The sequence below is a fragment of the Oratosquilla oratoria genome, chromosome 35 (assembly GCF_046742065.1).
Source record: "Oratosquilla oratoria isolate Oo_2021 chromosome 35, ASM4674206v1, whole genome shotgun sequence".
Taxonomy (NCBI): Eukaryota; Metazoa; Arthropoda; class Malacostraca; order Stomatopoda; family Squillidae; genus Oratosquilla; species Oratosquilla oratoria.
In genome coordinates, this window is record NC_134811.1 from 6,812,280 (window position 1) to 6,838,743 (window position 26,464).

The 26,464-nt window shown below is 38.5% G+C and overlaps 1 protein-coding gene across 6 annotated transcripts in view; it reads left to right on the top strand.

Moving 5' to 3' along the window:
- LOC143018496 (uncharacterized) overlaps positions 1-26,464 on the top strand; it is a 53,862-nt gene that overhangs the window by 25,746 nt on the left and 1,652 nt on the right. For 3 of the 6 annotated variants that reach the window (XM_076173874.1, XM_076173875.1, XM_076173876.1), the window contains 10 exons: positions 1,892-2,155; positions 4,614-4,799; positions 5,901-6,027; positions 8,226-8,904; positions 11,813-11,948; positions 14,237-14,347; positions 17,027-17,145; positions 17,576-17,699; positions 21,785-22,017; positions 24,281-24,949. In XM_076173874.1, the coding sequence (XP_076029989.1) occupies positions 1,892-2,155; positions 4,614-4,799; positions 5,901-6,027; positions 8,226-8,904; positions 11,813-11,948; positions 14,237-14,347; positions 17,027-17,145; positions 17,576-17,699; positions 21,785-22,015 (1,977 nt within the window). In that variant the 3' untranslated portion in view covers positions 22,016-22,017; positions 24,281-24,949. Of the gene's footprint in view, positions 1-1,891; positions 2,156-4,613; positions 4,800-5,900; positions 6,028-8,225; positions 8,905-11,812; positions 11,949-14,236; positions 14,348-17,026; positions 17,146-17,575; positions 17,700-18,102; positions 18,311-21,784; positions 22,018-24,280; positions 24,950-26,464 lie in introns of those variants that run through there. The other 3 variants (XR_012965746.1, XM_076173878.1, XM_076173877.1) reach the window with 3 other exon arrangements.

Consider the following 26,464-nt stretch of genomic DNA (forward strand, 5'->3'; position numbering starts at 1 on the left):
TTTCTTATGAGTTGTAGTGAATGGATTAAAGTTACCTTTTCTATATTTTTCAGTTAACATTAACAGTAAATCTTTGGTATACTAAACAAGGGAAAAGGAAACTGTTATCCCAAAGTTTGTTGTATTATTAGAATTTTTAATCATACAGTATTATGCACAATTTGTTAATAGTTTACCTGAGTTTGTACATGAAGTAGTTGGAATGAAAGTATAATTTTATTTGACAATTGGGTAGAGAGACTTGATGAGTCAGTGATACAGTACTGCCATTTCCGAGACAAAAGTTTTGTACAGGAAGAGCAAAAAACATTGGTCTCATGTCTGTCTTTACAGCAAATGTCTTCAGCATTGTGGGCTACAGGCAGTTCTCAGAAACCACAAGGGTTATGTTGCTGGACCTGTTATAGTTTGTGACTTGTATTGTTCATGGAAATAATCTATTAAGAAGAGTCTGGTATGGCAGGAATGCACTCAGCAGTCAGAGGAAGAGAATTGAGCTGTGACTATTGTGTTTTTAACGCCCAGCATGCTTCTTCACACTGCTAAGTAGTTCATTCACTTTCTTGTACACTTTAATATACTTTTCTTTATTTCTTTGAGACATTTAAAATTTTTCTAAATATGTAAGTTTATGTTATGTAAATTTACAGTTTCTGGGGACTGCCTGTGTATAATGCTTTTTATAAAGATAGCAAAAAGTTTTAAGTATTTGGGGTCACATGATAATAAATGAAGGAATGGATGTTGAAATGAATATAAAGGAAACAAGTAGATATATGGATAGAATGAAAGTGTTAAGAGAAATAGATATTTAGGGAATACAAAGAGATTATATAGTGTGATTGTACTCATGGCACTGTATTGATCAGAAACTTGGAATATAAGAAATGTAGTGAGGAAGAGACTAACTGTTTCAGATGGTAGCTCAATATCTTGTCTGCGCCCACTGAATGTGAGTTCTTTATTTTCTTAATGATTTTTTCTATGTATTGCTGGAAAAGGATGGGGGTAGCTTTTGTATCTAGCTTTATCTTATATATGTTTTTTGTTATATTCCTGTTTTTCATTTCATAGGTTTACTTATGGAAAAATGCTTGTTTATGAAGCTGCATATTTGTTTTGGTGATGGTACTCTGTTCCGTGGTGTTTCAAGACTTGCAAAAGTTGTGGACATTAGAAGTGGATGGAGTGAACTTGAGAGGAAGACCAAGGATGAGGTGGATGGGTGGTGCAAAGGGGCCCTTGGGTGCCACACCTCCAGGTGGAAGTTAGGGTTGATAGATGCTATGCATGGTTTCTCTCTGGGGGTGTTGTGGTTTGAGGTCCATCCTTCCTTGCCTTGATGTTACTACTGTAAGATGTAATTCCTTTACAACTATATAGATATACAAAGGGATAAGGTATTTCAGTTTGGATAAGAATAGAATAGTTGAACTGGAGATAGTACAGTCATGTTATGAGAGTTGATTAAAGTAGATACTTTCAGAAGATGCATGAATCTGTGGTGTTGGGAGTGAAAGCAAGGGTTAACCAAAGAAGATATGGTGGATTGGATGAATTAAATCGCCAGAGCTCATGGTCAGGATTAAATAAGTGAAAATGCATGTGGTTGACAGAGTTGGAGAAGAATGTATAGACTAAGGCAATGACCTGTTCCATAGGAGAGGTGCACTGGCAATATTATTGGGGAAGTGATGAAGTACAGTCCTCTCATGGTCGAAGTGGGAATGAATAAATGACATGTGTAATGGTTACGAAAAGAGTGAATATATTTCCTGGCCCATACCTAGCTACTTCACTATGTGGGAAGGGTTGTTTTGGATGGGGGAAAAAAAGACAAATACAAACATCTTGAAACTTTTTCCAATGTTTTCAATTTATTTTTTCACAGGATCTACATTTACGAGAACTACAAAAGCTAAGAATCCTTCAGGAAAATTTGACGTCCTTTCTCAACTCTTTACTTCACAAGAAAGAGCAGTATGAAGAAATGTCCTTAACCTCTCGCGTGAGGGGAGTTATGCGCATCATTGAGCATTTTAGTGAAGAATTGCCCTTCTTTACGCTTAGATTGGAGGAAGTTGCTGCTGCCCTAGAAGAAATGTTTGAATGGTCAGAATTCAAGTTTGTGTTCAAAGGTTGCACTTCCAAGGTGGTAAGTGTCATGTGCTCATGCTGGCAATAGCTAGTGGACCTTCATTAATTCATTATATAAGGAGCGGAAAATTCTAAAAACAAATTAAACTGAAATTTTACCATAACTAATTGGGATGGAATTAGTTCTCAGGTGTTCCTTGCATCATGGAAGGAATGTTTCCATAAAATTCCTTTAAGTACAAAATCTATAATGATAATTAAAATGTATTTTTCCTGTGAATTAACAATTAGTTTAGAAGAGATTCCCTGATTGTGCCATGAATTTTATAAACTATGCTTCTATACCACTCAGTAAAACTGCTTCCTTTTCATGACATATGTGCCACTTAGTGAAAATGCTTCTGTTTCATGACCTATATGCCATCATGAGAGTACTTTAAGCCTTACTTTAGCCACAACACTTGTAACTTCTTGTACACCTAAAATTGATTCTGATAGGTTCAGATGATAATTGTTGCCTCAGATTTCACTGACTGGGGATTCATAATTTTACAGCAGTCAAAAATACTCCTCAGACCTTTCCATGGATTTCTTTGGGAAGAAGCATTGGACTGTTGTATGTGTTGCATTAGTGTATTTGCTTAGTTGTACCTAGTTGTATTTTACAGGACAAGAGCTATGCTCGTAGTGACCCATTTTCATATCTCTCCACATCCATGTTTATCAGGTGTCAAGTTGCTTGAAATAATTACTCCTAGGTCCCTTTCTGAATCAACTTTTTTGACTTCTTTGTTTCCAATTTTATACTATCCTGATACTCTGTTTTTACTTTTTCCAAATTCCATTTTGCTACATTTTTTAATGTTGAAGTTCATCTCACATGTCCGACTCCATTCCCATATTTTGTCTAGGTCATCTTGCAGCAATCTGCAATCTTCTTCTGTTCTTACTCTCTTGAGTAATTTGGCATCGTCAGCAAAGAAGTTCATGTAACAATTTACTCCCTCATCCATATCATTTATATATATGGCAAACATTAATGGAGCCAATACAGAGCCCTGCAGGATGCCACTTTTCACATCTTCCCAGTTCAAATTTTTGTCTCTAAGTACCACTCTCATTTTTCTCCCAGTTAAGAAATCCTTCATCCGTTCCAGCAGTTTACCTTGTATTCCTCCCATTATTTTAATTTTTCTTATTAATTTTTTATGTGGTACTTTGTCGAATGCCATCTGCAAATCTGTTTCTGTGATACCACCTAATAGGAGGAAGAGGAGGAAACCGTTACTGGTTTTCAACTCTGTGTAAAAAATTGGAGGAAGGGTTGTTGGAAATGATAAAGATCTTGGGTTTGGTCTGTAGCTCAAGTACCATCCCCCTGGAGTTTCACCCCCAGATAAAGGTGAGAGTATTGATGGATGTGCGGGTGGTCACTGGAGGCAACTGTGGTGTAATTGGTAAACACACCTACCCAGCAAGTGGGAGGTCCCCAGGTTCAATCCCTGGACAGTGCCAGCTTTTCAGTGATACCTACCTCAACATGGCACAGGGAATAGGATCATAGTAGTATACACACCAGGACTGGCCCAAGGTGGGCAGAACCTTGGTGGTGGAGATGTGCAGGTGATCACTAGAGCTGACCTTAGTGTAATTGGTAAGCACACTTACTTTAGCAAATGGGAGGTTCTGGGTTTGATCCTTGGGCAGTGCCGGCTTTTCAGTGATGCTCCCTACCTCAACAATTGGATATGAAGATAAGTGATAAAAAGATTATTTTCTATGATGGCTGTCTCATGGCTGCCTCAGTTCCCAGTGCTGATTTTATTTATTTATTTATTATTTTTGTTATTATTATCTTTTTGTCTTTAGAGAGTGATTTTTTTATCAGTTGAATAAGATTATATGGCATTAGCCAGAGTAGTTGTATAAATTGACATCACTCACGAATGTGTTGATTAACTGAAAGAGGAACTATCTTAACATGTGTACCAGTAGAAGGACCAGTGACAAGTACCTGCATATAGTGGTCCTACAAAATAGACAACAAAGCAACTTGTTTCCAAAACCCGTCAACCCCCTCATTTGCATCAGGAGGTGGAACTCCAAGGAGATGACAATCTGTTTCCAAACTGGGCCTAATATCTCTCTCTACCAACTTCAACTGTATTTCTCACACTTTTTCACATGTGGAATGCTGACAACTGTCAAGTGTTCCCTTCTTCCTACTACTCTCAGCTGGTGACATGGAAACAGACTTACACGTATATAATGCAACAACAGTGCAAAGTTTCTACCCAAAAAGATCTGTGGGAAGGCCTTGGGACTGTTGCTAGCCACTGTGTGGCTGTAGGTTTTCAACTTTGTAAAACTTGAGGCAACAATTAATAGTTTGTGACAGCAGATTATGTATTTATTCATTTATTTATTTGATTTATTTATTTATTTTTCTTAATGTTAACAGCCCAAGGCATCTCTGAACCCTGTCATCTCTAATTCATTAATGCACAATGTTTTAGGGAAGCATAGTGGAGCGACTCTCTGAGCACCGTGCTGTGGTCGAAGGCTTGGTGCAGGACTTAGTGGAGCATGTTTCCCATGAGGCCTTTACTTCAACTTTACAACAGCTTCACCTCCTACCCCCACCAGCCCAAGCCGCCCAGTCCCAGGAATCTCCGCAGGCCAATGCACATCATGGTTATAAGGTGGGTTGGAAAAAATTAGACAAGGTACAATTTAGGAACCACAATATAGACATGGCTTCAGTGTCACAGATCAAAATTGAATTGTCACCAACATGACTTATTGTTTGTACATTTCTGATGAGACAAGTTGTGTTAATACCCTTTATCCCTTTGGGGTGATCTATACATACATATACCAATGGCTTTTTCTCCCTTGCAAGGGAGGTAGCCAAAAAAAACAAACAAAAAAAAACAAAGGTTTAAAATCCACTCCCACCCATTCCATCCCCATATACTCTACTCCCATTCATCCCTCTCCCTCCCTCTTATCTTGGCTCCTCCTGGATGACAGGTCATCTCTGTATCTTGCCCACTGCCCTGGGTCAGAAGCAGTGAAATAAGACACAGCACATCCACATCAAGGCTGCTTCATTTAAATGGCGACCACCCCCCTCTCCGTCCCCTTATGCAGAAAAAGAGAAGACAGGGAGAAATTCCTTTGGGATGTATCAAAATATCATTCACACATACTCCTTCCCCATCCCCATTCCCCACCCACTCTCTTCCATGCATCACAGCATCATCAATACACAACCATTCTCCACTCAAGCCTATCTTCTGTCATCTCCCTTCCTTCTTCAATAGACATTCCCCTTTTTCCCAGTGCCCCATTTACCCCATCCATCCATCTCATCCTTGATCACCCCCTCATGTTCATTTCTTCCACCTCTGCCTTTCACACTTCTTTCACTAATCTTTCTTCATTCATTCTTTCCATGTGTCCAAACAATCCCAATACTCTTTCGTCAACCCTACCTCCCAACTCCCTTTCCACCCCCACTCTCCTCCTCACCTCCTCGTTCCTCACTCTATATACAAAAATGCAAAATAGCCACAGGAGAAGGGAAACTTGTAGACAGTAAGTACTTTCATATATTGTGAAAGTACTTACTGTCTACAAGTTTCCCTTCTCCTGTGGTTATTTTGTATATATATACTGTATATATATATATATATATATATATATATATAAATATATATAAATATATATATATATATATATATATATATATATATATATATATACACACACACCCATATATGTGTGTATTCTTTTTTCAGCTAAGCCTTGTGGAGGCTGTGTGTGAACCTCCACCTTCCCGGAAGAACAAATTAGCCCTCAACATATCAAAACTCCTCCAGTCGTCTGACCAAAATGACATGACTTTTGTCATTATCCCGCCAAATGGTTGGTACTGGTATATTTGTTCTTTTGAAAGACATTGCACATATGTATATAGATTTTATACCCTGTGCTAGGGTGACTGCATGGTGACATGCAGCCAAGACTTTAAGAACTGCTTTATGAGTTATTCCTATGAACTCATGCTGGGAATCATGAATCAAATTAAGTCTCTGGATATGATCTCTGAGTCTATTGGCTATTATTGATTTAAGCATTTTACCTAAGCTGACATCAAACTGATTGGCCTGTAGTTGTACTTAGATAATTTGTCACCCTTTTTGAAAACAGGAACAATGTTTGCCTGCCCCTAAGAAATAGGCACAAAACCAATGTCTATTGACCTATTAAATATTTCTGTTAACTGGTTGCAGATTTCAAATTTACATTCTTTTAGTACTCTTAGAAAAATTTCATCTGTAACCAGGGATTTTGTAGCTTTAAGTCTATCAATCTCTTTGACTACTTCTACCTTTCTAATGCTGATGTTAGTAAGTCTGTTTCCCTTATCCCCACTGAAGATTGGATTGGAGTCAGGTACCATATCTCTATTGTAATTACTGTGAGAAAATATTTGTTAAATGAGTTACTCATTTTTTCCTCCGAGCATAAGATGATATTTTCCCCAGTTTTAGTTGGGCTTATACTTTCCTTATATTTTGTTGTTGAGATGAAAGAACTCCTTTGTGTTGAATTTTGCTTATCTTAATTTTGTAGTTATATTTTGCTGTACACGTGCTCTTTTTAACTAGTCTAGCCATATCGTTATACTTAGATCTAAGGTGTTTCCCATTTTTGATTCTGGTGTAAAGCCCTCTTTTTATTCCAGTTTCGTTTTTCAGCCTATCCATCATCCATTTGGGAGCATTAGTATTTAACTATATTGTTTTGATGGGAATAAATCTATTTTATGCATTCAAAATCGAAGCAGGTTACTGTACATTTCATCCAGATCGCTGTCCGAGCTGTTAACCTCATGTTTGTGAGTAACTTCACCCAGGGTTTGCATACTGCCTGCCATGACCTGACTTTGGTCTGGACATATTTCTGCACTAATGACATTCGGGCTGACTGTGTCCCCACCCTGTCACAGTCTTCTGGGTTGGCCTCACAAGTGACCAATTGTCCCAAATATTCTCTCAGCTTTTAAAAATTGGCTCACCCGAAGTCAGATATAAGAACATTATTCATACTATTTAGTTATTCCCATATAATGTTAAATCTTATTTCTTGATGATCACTAGGAACAGGAGAAGTAGTGAATAGTAGGGTGAAGAGATAAAGATGATGATGGAAAAACAGAAAGCATGTAAAGATTGGGTACAAAATAAAACAAAGGAATCATATGAAAAGTAGAAAGTAGAAGGAAAATGCAAGGTAAGGGAGAACAAGAAGAGATAGAACCTAGAATTAAGTAGGTGTTACATGAAGAGACTTGGAATTTAATGGAGTCAGAAAGGAGAATTCCAAATGGAGTGTTTAAATTGTATGGATGGATGGAGGGGAGATGGAGAGTGGGGATAGAAAGAAAGCTGGCAGACAGAGTTGATCAAAGAATACTGGGATGGTTTGGGCACATGGAAAGAATGAATGAAGAAAGACTAACAGAAAAGCAGCTTGTGGAAGGTAGAGATGGATGGAGTAAATTTGAGAGGAAGAACAGTAATGAGATGAGGTGAATGGGGCCTTGGATACAAGGGGAATGAAGGAAGCGGGCACCAGCAAGCAAAGAAGGAAGTGGGCAAGAGACAGATGTGAGTGGAGAGTGGTTGTGAATGGACAGAGCCTGAAGGGATTTCTCCTTGTCTTCTTTACTTGTGAGTAGACGAGGGGTGGAGGGTTACCATGTAATGAAGTAGTGGGGGTAAACCAGCTTCAGCTTTTGGGCCCTGCTGATAAGGTGCTGTGTCTTGCTGCATTGCCTCTGACCCTGGCAATGGGTGAGGGTTAGGGATAATCCCTCATTCACAATGAACTAAAATAAAAGGTAAAATAGATAGAGGGGGGATGAGTAAAGGGTGGGTATATGCCAGGGTAGTGTAATGTCACCATGGTTGTTCAATGTGTACATAGATGGAATGGGATGGGAAGTGAATGCAAGAGTGATGGAAGGCATATAAATCCTTTTGGTATATACATGTATACATTTCATATCTTCATTTCAGGTCTTGAAACTCTTATTGTTTAATTTATTCTATTTTCAGATGATTCATCCCCTTCTGCAAGTCAAGAAGAGCTTCATGAATCTTCATTATTCATGGAAAAGCAACAACAACTTCCACATACTTCCAGAACTTCATCATATAGCATTCCAGTAGCTGGCCTTATGACTCCTCCTCCTCAAGGACCAAGGGTATCTTCCACTGTTGTGCGCAAAGTTAAGAAATCGTTAAGCCTTGACCGGCCCGCTCTAGCACGTCCTGTAATTGCCCAACAAGCTTTTAGCCTTGACCATGATATAGGAGCAGTAGCAGCAACTTATGTGTCGTCACTGTCTGACGGACGTCGTTTTCTAGAAGCACAGCCAAGCCTTGGCAGCTGTTCATCTACATCCACACATCAATCAAAATCTAGGTCTAGAAGTCCCTCAGCTGCCCGTCAGGCATTCCAAGAAGGCAGAGGAGCAAAGGATGAACAATTTGGTAGTGTATCGGAACCTTTGGAAGGCCTTATGTCACAGTTACAAATTGAAGCTACTCCTGGACCTAGTCACAGATGTAGATCAGGTGGTGCTGGTGTCAAGGAAGCCTTCAGATCAGGGGGGATGAATGCCATTGAAGAGAAGGTTCAGTATGAGATGAAGGCTCACAGAGTCATAGTGGCTGCCAGGTGTGAATGGTTTCGGCGTGCGCTTCTCTCAGGCATGCGGGAGGCGATTGACAGGTAAGATTTTTCATACATTTATGTGAATGTTATGCTCACATGTTTGATTGATAGAGACATAGAGATTTGATACAAAAATAACAAAACAAAAATGCAGTATCTTTAGAAGTCAGGATTTGATATTACCAATAATATAATCAAGAGATTGGTTTTATAGGTTTTGAGGGTTTTTCAAACCAGAATGATATGCCTGATACACAGAAAGAAATTGAGGATGAATAATGGAACAAAACCCTAGAATTTAGTAAGATAGCAAAAGAAGTACATACATACATACAATAAATACAAACCAGATGTGTCATAATTATTAGCTGGTAGGAAGACCATATCACTTTATGGAAGGTATGCCAGGAACATGAGATGTAAAAGGTTAGGGAAATTATACCTCCATGGTTATGGGAAATTACTCAGATGCAACTGATCAGATTGATGATGTTTCAAGTTAGGTCACTAGAAGAGAAATATCTTGCATCCAGTTCACATCACATCACACATATACCAAGGCTTACAAGGGAGGTAGCCAAAAAGGAAAAGGCATAAAATCATTCCCACCCATTCCATCCCTAAATACACTCCACACCCCCTCCACCCTCCATCTTATCTTAGCACCTCCTGGATGACGGGTCATCCCTGCACCTTGTCCACTGCCCTGGGTCAGAAGCAGTGCCGCAAGACACAGCACAGCCACAGCAAGGCTGCTTCATTAAATCGGCGATCCCCCCTCTCCGTCCCCCCATGCATAAAAGGAGAAGACGGGGAGAAATCCCTTTGGGCTGCGTCAAATTTTGCTCACACATACTACCTCATCCCCCATCCCCCCGCCCATTCCACCTCATGCATCATAACATCATCCATATACAACCATTCTCCATTCACCCCTGTCTTCTGTCCTCTCCCGTCCTTCCTCAACAGACATTCCCCTCTTCCCCAAAGCCCCCTTCACCCCATCCATCCACCTCATCCTAGGATGTCCCATCATGTTCACTCCCTCCACATCTGCCTTCCATACCTCTTTTACTAGTCTTTCTTCACTCATTCTTTCCATGTGTCCAAACCATCCTAATACTCTTTCATCAACCCTATCTCCCAACTCCCTTTCCACCCCTGTTCTCCTCCTCACCTCCTCATTTCTCACTCTGTCTAGCCTAGTAACCCCCATCATACTTCTCAGACACCTCATCTCAAACACATTCAAACTCCTTCTCTCTTCCTCTCTTATGTTCCATGTTTCTGCTCCATACAGTGCTGTTGGCACAATCACTCCTTCATATAGTCTCCTCTTAGCATCCATTCCCAAATGTCTATTCCTCATTACACTCTTCAATCCACCAAGGCATTTACTCGTTTCTCTCAATCTACATTCTACCTCCACCTTCACTCCACCTTTTCCTGCCACATTTGCACCCAAGTATCTAAAACTATCCACTTCCTCCAGTTGCATCCAGTTGAAGTAGAATTTAAGTTACAAGCCATAGCAGATGAAATAATCAGTAAGTCTTGGAATTTGATAGGAAAGAAATTTAAGAATATTTGGATAAGGAAAGATACAACCGAGAATGAATGTGCAAAGACATGGAAGTTTTTAACGGAAACCAAGGACAAAAATGAAATGAAGTCAGAAGAAGGAACACAGGAGTTCTTCTGGAGGGTTCTCAATCATAAGATGAAGGAAAAGTAAAAAAAAAAAAAAAAAAAAAAAGTCTGAAAGTACCCTGTGCTAATGTAGATCGTTTACTATCAGGTTGGAGACAAATTATATTAATTGATGGTAAATGCGACTGATATTTTGTGCTTAGAAGAGACCAAGCTATCAAAACACATTGATCTACAGCATTTCTTTTTTGCTGATGACACTGCCCTTGTGGCAGGTCAGATGAAAGATTAAAGGAGTTAGTGACAGAGTTTGATCAATTCACAATATGACTGCCCTAAATAGCTTTCCCCCAATCCCATATATCTACAAAACCTCCCACAGTGCCTTCCAAAATCATAAAGGCCCCGAAAAATATCCTTTGTTGAGCCCTGCTGTGGAGGTGCTGTGTCATCTCATTGCATTGCCTTTGACTTGAACTATGTGATAGGGGACAGAGATGACACTTGATCCATGAAGTGGTGAGAAGAGCAATGAATGGATTCTGGATGGTGTTGGGTGGGTGTATGATTTGAAGTGATCATTTTCTATATAAAGAAATAGAGGCACTCTGGTATGTTGGGTTGACTGTATGAAGAGTCAAGGCATGCTTTAACTAAGCCAACCCCTTTACAAAAGGGAAAAGCCCATTGGTATATACATACAGTACCACACTCACACAAGACAGACTGCAGTCCAGCATTTCAGAGTGATTAATGGAAGGACATAGTTCTGATCATAGTTCTGATCATAGAATTTAGGCAACAATTGATTGATTATACAGACTCCAATCTGCTTGCAAACATTCATGTTATGAACTTTCAGAGATATGAACAAAAAGAATCACAATTTCAAACTGTGTTGCAGTAAGGAAAACAATATCAAAGTGTTATTATTATTACAATTTCTTTATGTTTTATGTATCATTAGTATTGTGTTTTAGGATAGAAAAAACATGTGTTGACTTTATATCATACATAGGCATATACAGTACAATACCTTTAAAACTGTGTTTGAATAAGAAAAACAACATTAAAGTTGTTAGTGTCATAATTTTTTAAGTGTTATGTATAATTAGTATTGTGTTTTAAGATAAAAAAGATGTATTGACTTTATATCATACTTACAGTATCCTTAACATGATGTTGAAAAACAACTTATGAACAATTCACAATATGAACAACCGTTCTGAATGCAACTCATAAGTTGGGTAGTGTCTGCATGAATTTTTAATTATTCAATTTATGACCAGTTTAAAATATCATTGTGTTATTACAGGCGTATTGTGGTCCATGATTGTAATCCAGAAACCTTCCAGCAACTTCTGCGATTTTTATATGAAGGACACATAGATTGTAATGCTCTTCCCCCTGATCAGCTTGTTGATCTTCTTGTTGTTGCTGATCATTATGGGGTAAGTAAACTAGCTATCAGTCACAGTTATGTCAAAAGGAAGAGGAGTTTGAGTATGTAGACATGGCTTGCATATAAACTTGTTCTACCACAGAGTAGTTGTTCTCTGCTCCTCGCAGGGTCTGGGAGGCATAGGTGACTAGGGTCAGATATCTGGGGTCCAGGAGGGTAGGCTACAGAAGAACCACTCCTAGTCCAATGCTACTAGCATTAGTTCTGAGAACAAAGGACATAGAAGAGTTAGGGAGTTGGAGAACAGGCGGACTGCAGTGAATCCTTTAGCTGGTGGAACGCATCTATAGTGGTGTCCATCCATCTAAGGGATGACCCATGGGGAGTTCCTCTTCAGGAGGCCATGGAAACTATGGGCCTGGTCTGAAAAAAAGTAGGAATGAAGTGGGAATAATAATATAATTTATCAAGCCCATGAAAGAGCAGAGTTTTGTCTTGTCCATGGACAAATCAGTCTGCATAAGAACGTTAATCCAGTCCGACAGTGGGTGGAACCATCCTTTCCCTACCTAGACTCAAATTCATGTATGGTTCCAACTTAATTCATATCTTTGAAACAGGATGCATGTGATAGTTTATGGGTAGAATTAACCCAAACAAATGGACAAAAGATAAATGTAGGTGTAATATATATGCCAAAAACATTATCATTATTAGAGAACAACCTGTTGTTTCAAGAGCTGTCTAGTTTTTGCAGCTGAGACTTACTGATAATGGGTGATTTCAACTTTACCAACATTGATTGGAAGATCCTCAAACATGGCAATATAGGTAGTTGCTTGATAGATATTCTTGGTGACAGTTATTTAGTTCAGCACACAAAAAAGGCCACAAAACAAGGACACTTCCTCAATTTATTGATCACTTGCTGCAAAAGCATGATAACTGATGTAGAAGTTGGTGAAACCATTGCAAGTAGTGAGCACAACTTAGATTCAGGCTGCAAAATATTTTTTAGAATTGATAGTTGTGTATCTAAAATAACGGATTTCAGTAAAGCTCAGTTTTTAGGACTGTGTCAGGCACTTCAGCTTACAGACTGGGAGGCAAAATTAAGTGAAAGACCTGTACATCAGATGTCGGAAATATTTCAAAATACACTTACTGAGATGATTTGTCCTTACATCATGTTTAAGGACAGATGCCCCCCAAATCAGGCTCACCCAAAATGGCTTGACAAAGAAGCAGAAAAAAGTATTGCTAAAAAGAGAAAGGCTTATAAGAAATACAAGTGTTCTGGTGCACCTAATGACTATCAAAGTTATGTGATGATATAGAGGGATTTAAAAAAAAACAATCTGTAAAAGAAAGTGACATTACAAAATGAATATTGCTGATAAATCCGAAAAGAATCCCAAGGAATTCTATAGTAACATTAGAGATAAAAAGGTTATTAGGAATCACATTGGCTCACTATTATCTGCTGATGGTCAATTGAATATTCCATTGAAAGAATGTGTGATATTTAACTACTTTAGCTCAGTATTCATGAACAAAACACCTCAAAGTGAAGTCCTAATTGAAGCCTGTGATAAGTCTTGGGGAAACTCACTTCTGTAAATATAACAAAAGAAAAAAATAAGAGATGTATAGAAAAACCTAAAGTTAATAAAACACCAGGGCCTGATGGTTGGCATCCAAGAATCATAAAGGAAATGAAAAACAAGAATGTTGTTCCATTAGAAACTATTTTTAAGAAATCAATCAGTGGGCGAAATGCAGGGATGACCTGTAAGAAAAAAAAAAAAAAAAAAAAAAAAAAAAAAAAAAAAAAAAAAAAAAAAAAAAAAAAAAAAAAAAAAAAAAAAAAAAAAAAAAGAGAGAGAGAGGGAGGGATGGTGAATGGGAGTGATGTATGTGGGGATGAAATTGGTGGGAGTGGATTTATGCCCTTAACCTTCTTTATAAGGGGGGAAAAGCCGTCAGTATAGGTACATATGTATGTATCTGTTTGTTTACTATTTGTTATTATTTTATTTGTTCTATTTGTCTATTCATTTATTTATATATGTATATATATATATATATATATATATATATTTTTTTTTTTATGTATTTATTAATTTTTTGCATCTGACCTAGGTGTGGACCAAAAGGTCTACTGTTATCATGCTCTACCTTTGTAATCCTTTGAATGTGGATTGATAGTATTTATATAGAAAATGAGCATGCTTATCAAATTTAGAGTGTCGGTATGTCAAAGTAAATAAGTGATAAAAACTTGTTATTCCAAAGATAAGTCTTGTAATAATGCAGAATGTATTCTTTTTTTGGTAGGTTGATGCACTGAAGCAGTTGGTTGAAGTGAGTCTGGAGCGTCATGTGGATGATGATTCTGTTGTGCCATTGCTGACAGTGGCCCACCATTGTAATGCCGCCCATCTTAAGGTGAGGTTTGCAGTTAAATGTTCTGAATTACAGAGGTAAAATGTTGTTGATATTAATTTCAAAGTTAATGATACTTCTTTGTTCCTCACATCTTAGATAGGAGGATATGCACATAAATGACGAGAACTAGTAAACAAAGTTTTTGGCTCGCAGAGAATGCGGTGTCACACAACCAGTTCAAAGGTTGTACAACATTGTCCCATAATGGTTAATATTACCAACATAATTATCCTTCTCACATAACACCTCCCTTCCCTGAATAATGGAAATAAGATCAAAGGTCTTGCATACACATAAATACATCTGTATAGAAAACTGTTTCTTGATATCCTTCAGACATCTAGGATCTCGTATTTTTCCTCCAAAAAATCCAAGAATTGTTCTTTTTCCTCTTCAGGACATCCCTATTGAGCCGCATATACTTGATATATGTAGTACTGTACTTTTATCCTTTCATCCATATTGTACACTTCATTAGTCTTTTATTTACTTTCACCTCTTGAATATACTGTGCCAGTCTTGGTCCTATTATCATAGCTACCCTGTGCCATCTCCCTCTCTCTTCTATTCTGCAGTACATCAAGGTGTACCTCCCTCCCAGGCCTTTTCCTTTATCTTTTCCCCAGTGTCTTGTCTCTGCCATTCTTATAATGTCTATCTTTCTTTCCTATATCATCTCCTTGATTTCTTCATCCTTGTCTCTGTATGATGCAATGTTAATCATTGCAAGTCTTACTTTGTGGAGTGTCTTGTGCGAATTTCCTTTACATTTCCGATTTTGTTGACCAGAGTATTGTCTGGATTCCAAGGCTGGTCATAGAGTTTCATGAGCAAAAGATTTTTTAGGCCACTGGCTAGCTTGGCCTGTAAAGACAACCCTCCTCCTTTCTCTTCCAGGCCTGGGACTGGCAAATTAGGTATAAACAATAAAATGTGGCACGGATGCCAGCATCTCCATAATCAATGTTTCAGCCCACACTATTTACTGGGGAGTTGAGAGTAGCCAGTTGGATCACAAGATTCATATAATGTTTGTGCTGATTGGCTACAGTAGCCTACTGTCCTAGCATTCCCGCCATTTACTTGCATATCTCTACTATGAGGGTTTATTTTGTGTACATGTGTGAAGTTTATGATAATATATAAACACTCAACGATGCCACCCAAATGGCTTGCATTTTCTAGTGCTTCTGTAAGGCCACTCCTAAGCGTGCAAAGAAGATGATGACACTACAGGAGAAAGTCAAGGTCCTGGACATGCTGAAGGAAGGACAAAGTAATGTTGCTGTCGAGTGCCATTTCGGTATTAGTGAAAGCACGATTCAGATGATAAAGAAGACTATTTTACTATGGTTACATTGAATGTCATCATGATATGAGAAAAAATTTGATGCAGCCTGAAGGGATTTCTCCCCCTCTTCTCCTTTTCTTCTCCTTTTCTGCATGAGGGGACGGAGAGAGGGGGTCACCGAATTTATGAAGCGGCCTTGCTGTGGATGTGCTGTGTCTTGTGACACTGCTTCTGACCCAGGGCAGTGGACGGGATACAGGGGTGACCCGTCATCCAGGAGGTGCCAAGATAGGAGGGAGGGAGGAGGGTGGAGGGGAGTGGAATATATAGGAAATGGAATGGGTGGGAGTGGTTTCTATGCCTTCTTCTTTTTGGCTACCCCCTGTGTAGGGGAAAAAAGCCTTTGGTATATGTATGTATGTATAAAACAATATAAAAGCATTAAAACAAAGTTTGAACGATTAGAAAGGGTATTCTGCAATTGTTCGCTATTTGCGAGGAGTCTTGGAATGCAACCCTCCCAAATACCAGGGGATCACTGTAATAGCAAATGCAAATAGGTAAATGGTTTAGGGGTATTAATCAGAGATGATATTTTGCCAGAAAGTCACATAATGAGCATAACAGAAGAGACTTAAAAGTTGCTGAAGAGTACGAGTGGCATTTAATTACATGGATGAACAGTAAAGCTAAATGTGGAAGATGAACAGGATTTGAATCATCATCATCTCCACCTTCGCTGCAAGTAATGACACCCTAACCTGCTCGGCCAGTGAGCATCCAAATGGGGAGGGAGGATAAAAAAATATATAATAAGAAATAAGTAAATAAAATAAAATAATAAATTACAGCCTAATCCACCCTAGAAGAGAATATGCAGAGATGGTATGGTCTGTTTTAGAATAAAGGATACAAACAAGACTGAAAGGATGCAAAGAATAATGACCAAATTGATTCTCAGCCTTGCAGATGAACCATACAAGGAGACTAGAAGCATTGGACCTGCCATCATATAAAGAAAGAGAAAGAAATGACATGATTGTATGATTCTGGTCACTGGAGGGAATGAAGAAAACTGACAGAAAAGATTTCTTAGTTTGGGATGGGAGGGTATTATGTGGTTTGAGAAAAAAAAAAAAGTCTGAAAGATATAGAAAAAAAGTTATTTTCAAAAGCAGATGTATCAGCTCTTGTAGTAGCCTAGAATATGATATAACCCAAGCTAAAACCATAATTTTTTTTTTTAAAAGAAGGTACGATCAATGGACCCCCCCCCAACTTTTGCCCTCCAAGTTGATGTTGTATTTGAAGTAGACATGTTCATTTGTCATAGGCTGTAATAAGAAAATGTAATGTGATGAGTTCCATCTTTGTCTAATCCATACCAGGAAGTCTGTGTCAGTCATTGCATTGTTAGCCCAAGTGTACTGGAAGGTGAAGCCTTAGGACAGTTGCCGCAGGAACTCTTTGAACATGTTACATTGAGTACAGCATCTTATAAACATCAGTAAGTTGATCCCTGTTTTACTAGGTTGAAGGAACTCGAAAGAATTTGTTCATGTGGTTAAGGTAATCAATTTGATTGAGAGTACTTTTGAGCAGTCTTTGTAGATTATAATTTAAGTATTTGCCTTTCATGAGCGAATTCTTTATATAGAATTGGAATTCTTTGTTTTTATTTCTGGTGGCTGAAAACTTATCAAGTTTCTTTTATGTTTTTGTGAAATAACTTCAGTGTAGAGTAGATGTCACCCATAACCGGTTTACAAATACTTGTATACATTTAAAAACTGATTATATTTTTTAATTACATTGTTAAGTATTTGCCAAAATGCATTGATTATTGTATGTGGTATGTCTCTTTAGAAAGTCTATGTGATTAATTGTTAATACATATCCCATTGTATGCTTTTTAAGACTATTTTTCCTCTTAATAGGAAGTGTTGTGGGGAAGTTGAAGTTTTAGGTGTTGTTGGTGAGGCTAGAGGGGACAGCCCTACTTCAGCATCATCCACAGATCCTTTAATTGATGAACCTTCTCTGCAGCTTCCTGGTCTTGAGGTGAGTAACATGTACTTGGTTGTATGTAGTGAACATTATAGCAGGCGTTATAAGAAAATTATCACTATAATAATTACTGTTGTTGTTGTTTTTCTGTCAGAACAAGTTCTTTTTAACATTTGTCTTCATAAAGTTTGTAGTCATAATCTTAAGTGGTAAGATATACATATATATTTTTTCCAAAATTTATGTACCATTACCTGTAGAATGAGGTTACTAATCATTAAAAAAGGTAGGATGAATTACTTGGAAAGGATCCCAAATCTTAGGGTTCTGGTTGGAAAGCTACTCCCAGACCCTCTTATGGCTTGACTTCTCATAGGAATAGAGTCATAGAGAGCAGGATACCTAGTCCCATCACTCCATCCTTTTTTAGCAGTATTCTTTCTTCCCCCTCCCAAAGGGAACAGAGGCAAAATGGAAATATATACTTAAAGAAGTGGTACAAGACAGTGTTGACCTCATCAATATGAGTTGAATTCTCCTGTACAGCATTGGCTACCTGATGTATGATGATTTGATGATGCATCACAATATACACATTATAAGATATAAAGTTACAGCTGTATTACTCATTATTTTCACCCTGAATATTAATAACCACAGAAAACACAATCTAGCGTGTTCACAGAATACAGGAGTCACTCAGCTACAGACACAAAATAGATATAATCAGGACACTGATGCTGGCATCTGTGGATACCCACACGTGCCTCATGACACCAATGTTGGCATCAGGATATGGAAGGGGCTAAGAGTGAGGGGACAGCATAATGTAGGGACAGTCTCAGAACAATAAAGTAGCATTATTTCTCTATGAGTAGAGATTTCCTCTAACATAGACAAAATTGCGTATGGCTCTGGTCTGTAGGGATGCACCCATATAGTTCCTAAAGTATTGGCTTCATGCTCCTGAGTAATTTATACATACATATACCAAGGCTTTTTCCCCCTTCCAAGGGAGGTAGCCAAAAAGGGAAAGGCATAAAAACACTCCCACCCATTTCATCCCTAAATACACTCCACACCCCTCCCACCCTTCCTCTCATCTGAGCACCTCCTGGATGACGGGTCATCCCTGCACCCTGCCCACCGCCCTGGGTCAGAAGCAGTGTCGCAAGACACAGCACATCCACAGCAAGGCCGCTTCATTTAATCGGCGACCCCCCCTCTCCGTCCCCCTTTGCATATAAGGTGTCCAAACCATCCTAATATTCTTTCATCAACCCTATCTCCCAAATCCTTTTTCACCCCTGTTCTCCTCCTCACCTCCTCATTTCTCACTCTATCCAGCCTAGTAACCCCCACCATACTTCTCAGACACCTCATCTCAAACACATTCAAACTCCTTCTCTCTTCTTCTCTTATGGATGGGGTGGTGTGAGAGGTGAATGCTAGGGTAGTGAGTCAGGGATTGGAGATGGTTAAAGAAAATGGAGAAAAGTGGGAGGTGAGCCAGCTGTTGTTTGCGGACGACACTGCGCTTGTGGCAGGGTCAGAGGAGGGATTGAGGAAGCTGGTGGCAGAGTTTGGGAGAGTATGTGATAGAAGAAAGCTAAAGATAAATGTGGGTAAAAGTAAGGTGATGAGATGTACAAGGGGTGAAAGTGGCAGTAGAATGGAAGTGAACATTAAGGGAGAGCGACTGGAGGAAGTGGATAGTTTTAGATACTTGGGTGCAAGTGTAGCAGGAAAAGGTGGAGTGAAGGCGGAGGTAGAATGTAGATTGAGAGAAGCGAGTAAATGCCTTGGTGGTTTAAAGAGTGTAATGAGGAATAGACATTTGGGAATGGATGCGAAGAGGAGACTGTATGAAGGAGTGATTGTGCCAACAGCACTGTATGGGGCAGAAATGTGGAGTAATTTATACCACACTATAACTTGCAGTCAATATCCCAGACATACTGTGATGCAAGGATGGGAGAGGTTAGGGGATGGGGAGAGTAGGGAGTGGTTATGTGTTAATGATAATTTGATGAAACCTGAAGGGATTTTTCTATGTCTTCTCTTTTTCTGTATAAGGGAATGTGGAGCAGGGGGGGAGACCCGATTAAGTGAAGCTGCCTTGCTGTGGATGTACTGTGTCTTTCTGCATTGCTTCTCACCCAGGGTAGTGGGTGGGATAAAGAGATGACCTATCATCCATGGAGAGTTAACCTCTTCACTGCGGGTACATTGCATGTCTGGCAGCATTAGCTGCCCGACGTGCAATGTTGCGTCATAATAATCGCATGATAAAAAATAAAGTCAGTGCTCAATCGTTCGTTCTCTTTCACCTGTGTATTTTGATAACCATAGAAAATATGATGAAGCCAGTTTAGAGAGAATGGAGGTTACGTAGGTACAACTACAATGAATATAATCAAGATGCTGACGTCGGCATCATCAAGTACCCACTTGCTCCTCATGCCGCCTACATAGGCGTCACCGTATGGAAGTGGTTAAGATGAGAGAAAGGAAAGGGTGGTGGAAGGGACTGGAATGGGTGGGAATGGGTACATGCATTTTGACTTGGCTACCTCCCTTATAAAGTGGAAAAAGCCTTTGATATATAGATAGACGTGGAAGGGAAGGGAATCTTGGGTGATGGTCAATTCATAATCAAAAGGAAAATATTGTGTAACCAACCTGTTGAGATTGTAATCAAGTGTGGTTTATATGTGCTTCTGGCATGGTCAGAGGAGGGATTAAGGCAGTTAGTAATGGAGTTTGGGAATGTATGTGATAGGAGAAAGTTGAAAGTAAATGTGGGTAAAAGTAAGATGATGGGTTGCCATGTAAACCAGCTTTGTCTCTCAGGCTCTGCTGTGTTGCTGTATCTTGTTGCATTATTTCTGACTCAGGCAGGAGGGTAGGAGGGCAGGAATGGCTTTTTGTCTACAAGGAACTAATAAATACATACATATACCAAAGACTTTTTCTCCCTTACACAGGAGGTAGCCAAAAAAACAAAGGCATAGAAATCACTCCCATCCATTCCATCACCTACATATTCCACTACCCTCTATCCTCTTCCCTCCTTTTTGTCTTGGCACCTCCTGGATGACGGGTCATCCCTGCATCTTGTCCACTGCCCTGGGTCAGAAGCAGTGTTGCAAGACATGACACATCCACAGCAAGGCCACTTCATAAAAAGGAAAACAAATGGGTGTTAGATAGATGTGCCGATGTGGATTAGGTGGAGGGTGGGCACATGCCTTGGCTTGTTACCTCCCACATAAGGGGAAAGAAGCCATTTCATATATAGATATCATAGAATTGGGTGCTATTATTTTCTTGTGCTATTCTATGAGGAGTGTTTTGGTTTCAATAATTAAATGTGTTATTGGTGTAGTTTAGGTACATCCTGATATCATTCTGAATGATTTGTTTTTTCCAGTTAATAGGATGTTTGTTTTCTTGATTTTTGGGAACCTTACTGTAGTTTAGTCAAACGTGGTTCTTAAGAATTGTTTGTAAACTGTGATTAGAGTTTCCTGGTTGAGAATATTTACCTCCCAATTGTACCTAATTTTATTTACCTAATTGTAAACATAATTAGGTACAATTAGGTAAACGCTCATCCAGGAAACTCTAATCACAATTTATAAGAAGTTGGCTTGTATCGTGAAGGGAATGCACCAAGGATGAATTGATAGAAGTACTTGGTAAGAAATGTAGTTTTCTTATGGTTAAAGCACAGAAGAGAAGGGTATAGTAGATGAGAATGGAAGAAGGTTTTTTTATATGTCTAGCTACTTTGATTTACAGGAAATGGCATATTGATTGGAAAAAATTGTTTCTTCCCACGAAAGTGCTCATTAGCCCAAATATCACAAAGAAATTTAATGGAAAAAAAGTTGTTTACTGAAAGTTGTATCAGTTTATCATGACCTAATACAAGTGATCCATTGTGTAGATTATTTGATGATACTGTGGCCTATAAATATGGTTTCCTTAAATTAGTTTTACCTGTTACATTTGTTTATCATGTTTTTTAGTAAATGATGTAGCACTACATTTAGTCTTTTTTTACAGTTAGATGCATGAGGCATTGATACTTTTGCTTTTTTCTGTATCATTATTACTATCATTGTCATTATCAGTGTGGATTGTCAGGAGGCAGCAGTGTGGAGGATGTGAGTGAGGGTTCTCCACGTTTGGATGCTGGAGGGTTGGGAGCAGATAATGCAAGGCTGGAGGGAGTGGTGCGATTACTACGAGAGGTGGTGGGGGATCAGGTCCCACGCCAAACCCTTGTGCAAATTACCCTTGCTGCTGACTATGATCTCAACCGTGCTCTGAATTTCTTCTTTGCATCATCTCCATCATCTTAAGGGTATGTATTCATGTCATTGTATTTACTTTAAAACAGTACCAACACAAAATAGGCCTGGCCATAGATTTAAGCTACCCTAGCTACAACCATTACACAAAAGACACAGAGCACTTCATTCTACAATATCCCACATTGATAATCCATAGACAGCAACACAATATTTCTCCTCAGAGTGACTTATGGGTCTGCTCAGAGGCTGTTGCCAGTTGCTAGAGTAGCTCTATAGTGTCTGTCTATCTATAAATGGCTTTTTCCCCCATAACAGAGAGGTAGCATAAGTCAAAAGGCATATGCTGCCCACCCCCACCCATTCCACTCCCATCCACCACCCTTTCTTGCCTCTCATCTTAGCTCCTCATGGATGACAGGTCATCCCTGTATCCCGCCAACTGCCCTGGGTCAGAAGCAATGAGCAAGACACAGCACATTCACAGCAAGACTGCTTCACTTAACTGGCGACCCCTCTTTCAGCTCTCTCATCCAGAAAAATAGCAGATGGGGAGAAGTCCCTTCAGGCTGTATCAAAATATTATTCACACATAACTACTCAATAAACCCTCCTCATTCCCCACCCATTCTCTTACATCACAGTATCATTCACATCCATCCTCCACTTACCACTATCTCCTGTCTTCTCCCTTCCCTGCTCAACAGACATCCCTCTCCTGCTCAACATCCCTTTCACCCTATATATCCATCTCATCCTCAGTTGCATCCTCATCTTCATTCCATCCATCTCTGCCTTCCATATCTCTTTTTCTAATCTTTCTTTACTCATTCTTTCTATGTGTCCAAAACATCTCAATACTCTTTCATCAATCATACTTTCCTTCTCCTTTTTCACCTCCACTCTCCTCCTCAGTGATTTAAATTGCTCACATGTTGCAATGGACTGGGACAAATCTGGTTATAAGTTCAGAAGGAAAATGGTGGAATCCACATTGGTAGATTATCTTCCCACCATGAATACTTCTAAGGATTGTTCATTACAAAACAAATTGTTAATAGGTATCCTCCTCATTACAAAATAAATTGTTAATAGGTATCTTCCCCCTCCCTATGAATCAACCTCATGTCATCCTCAGGTCACTAGAGAATGAGGGTAGTGGTATTTACTCCTTCCCTAGATCCTTTTCTTTTGTAAGAGGCTGCTAATAGAGGTTGTACATACATACATATACCAAAGGCTTTTTCCACCTTACAAGGGAGGTAGCCAAAAAGAAAAAGGCATAAAAACCATTCCCACTCATTCTATCCCCAATACACTCCACTCCCCTCCACTCTCCCTCTTATCTTGGCACCTCCTGGATGATGGGTCATCCCTGCATCTTGTCCACTGCCCTGGGTCAAAGCAGTGTCGCAAGACACAGCACATCCACAGCAAGGCTGCTTCATTAAATCAGCAACTCCCCCCCCCCTCTCCGTCCCCTCATGCAGAAAAGGAGAAGACGGGGAGAAATCGCTTTGGGCTGTGTCAGTTACTGAAAATGATTGCAGTTAGCATTTGAAATATATAGACTTGCTTATTCAACTCTTTCTTTTTTCTGACTGTGATGTTAGTTGTGATTTACTAATGTCTGAGAAGTATAGTAGGAGTTACAAGGCTGGAAAGTGAGAAACGAGTTAGGGTGTTTTTCAAGGCATTGAAATGTGATTTGTCAAAATGCAAATCACCTTCATCTTAATAGACAAACTAAGAAGTTTGTGCTGTTTTGTGTGGTTTGAATGTCAAATTTGTGAGTTTAGGTGTTGAATTAAGGTTTAGCAGTAGGAAAATATTGAGGTCAAATCTATGAGTTTTTGAAATGTGGGCTGTCAAATTGCTCGACCCCAGAGTATATATCAAGGTCTTTCTCCTCCTTATAAGCGAGGTAGCCAAGTTGAAAGCCATACCCCCATTCCCACCCATTTCACTCCAACCGATTCCACCCCCATCCACCAACCTTTTCTCCTTCTCATTATAGCTACTTGTGGATAATGGGTCATCCCTGTATCCAGCCTACAAACCTGGGTCAGAGGCAATGCAGTAGGACACAGTACATCCTTATTATAAATGATATTACATTTATAAAACTGACATTTGTCTGTATTAACCTATGTGCTCTGGTAATGCCCTTTGCATATTTTGTTTTGGGTAGTGTTGAATTATTATTCAACTTAAAAATGACACTATAGTAAAGGGAAAATAATTGTTGTCATAACGCTTGTAGTTGAGGTCACAATTACCCACATGATTCCAATCATCTTTTTTCTTTTTTCTTAGGTATGAGGTGCCTACAGATAAAGCGGTTTTGAAAAATAGAGGATGAAGGTGAGGTGAACTTTGTCATCATCACCTCAACATTTCAAGCATTTTTGTTATTTTTACATTGGAATAATGGAATGCATCATTTATTGGTACAACATGTAATCAATGCAAACAGTCATTTTAGTTTTCTGTTTAATGTATGTGTGGAAAAGAAAATGTTCCTATGCATTTTATTGTTGATTGTTGTACAATTGACTGGTTGCTTTTAATTGTCCCTTTGAAGTGTAATCCAAGTATAAATGAGTTACCAAGGAGGCATAGCCTGCTTTGCCGTACATGCCCAATAAAGAAAGTGATATTTGAGTAAAACCACAGAAGCCATTCTTATGTTTAAGCATTCTGGTACTTGCCCACTCTCCACTGCTTATTCCCCACCACAGCGTGTGTATATCTGTGTGTATGTATATATATATATGTATATATATATATGGAAATATGCTCCACCAATGGGATTTGAACTCTTGTATGAGCGACTGCTTCTTACAAGTCAAGAGCGATACCATTGTACTAATCCATTGACCATTAAAAGGAATGACCTGGACCACAACCTGGTCATTCCCCAATAGTGCTTGGGTAGTACAGTATGTATTCTTATTTCATCAGTCCATTTTACAGGTGAGCTTTCTGACAATTTGAAAGTTGTTATATATATATATATATATATATATATATATATATATATATATATATATATATATATATATATATATATATATATATATATCTATACATATATGTATATATATATATTTATATATATATATATATAGATACAAATATACATATATTTATATATATAATATATATATATATATGTATACATATATATATATATATATATATATATATATACACATATACATATATGTATGTAATGTGTGTGTGTGTGTTTACATATACAGTCCCACATTTTCACTCAATATCATTGCTATCAAGTGTCCATTATCTTTTGTTCTGTCAAAGCACCAATGATAGGTTCCTGCAAGTAGTGGTCCCTGTTGCCCATCTTCAAAATCTATCAATATCTTTATCTCCATCTGGATTCCATTAGAGGCTGACACTTTTTCTGGACTGGACCCAAGATCTCTGTTTTCAACTTCATCTATATTTTCTCTACTTTTTCACACAAGGAGAGCTGACAGTTGGTGACTGCACTCCTACTACAAGCCAGTACCATAAAGATAGTCACACACTAATACAACACAGATTATTAACCAAAATTTTTGTTTTTCCCAGAGATCTATGGAAAGGCCTGAGGACATTTTTGAGCTGCTTTGGGTCTGTGGGTTTCCAGCCAGTGAAACTCAAAACAACAATTGTTTCCTTATATATGGGAGGGCCTGAGGACCACTGCCAGAAGATTGGGGCAGTGGATTTCTAATCCGCGAAACTTGAGGCAAAAATCATTTGTATTATTTTGTTCTGTCAAACTGTTATGCTTTGTGTCATAATTTCTCCCATCCTTCTGATAGTGGGTCCATTACTTTTTCTTTCACATTGCAATTTTCATTTATGTTTTTAATAGGAACCTACATTGTGGGCTACCTCAGTCATCAAAGGTCTCATCACTCCTGTAGTATTTGCCTTCAATATGCTTCAGAAGAATCTCCAGCCTCCAGTACCTACTTCTGCTTACTATTACTTGTTACTCAGTGAATCTTAAAACCAATTTTCATTGACCAACATGCACTTAGTGTGATTCATAGTTCTTTACATTCCACAACCCTCATGTGCCTAACTACACAACATAACTCCCTGAATTGTTATTTGGTGCCCACACACAATATCACCACATTCATATTATATAGAAAAAGTAATGAGAATTTCTGCTAAACTTGCACACTGAAAAAAATGCCAAAACAGTATAATGCTCTTGCTTTATTGAGTATATAATTAACTGTGGCATTGATCAGGGCCTGAGGAATTCTATTAAGGCACTCTCTATTTCTTTGTTATAAATGCTTGGACAAAATAATAAGAATATCATTGTATAATGTACAGTCATTTATGAGTAAAATATAAGAAGTTTAGATTTCAATAGAAGACTAGAGGTGTGCATGATCTTATATTTACAACTATTTGATAGAATTTGAAAAAAATTATATTTTCAATTCATTCAAAATTGTTAATGAGAATATT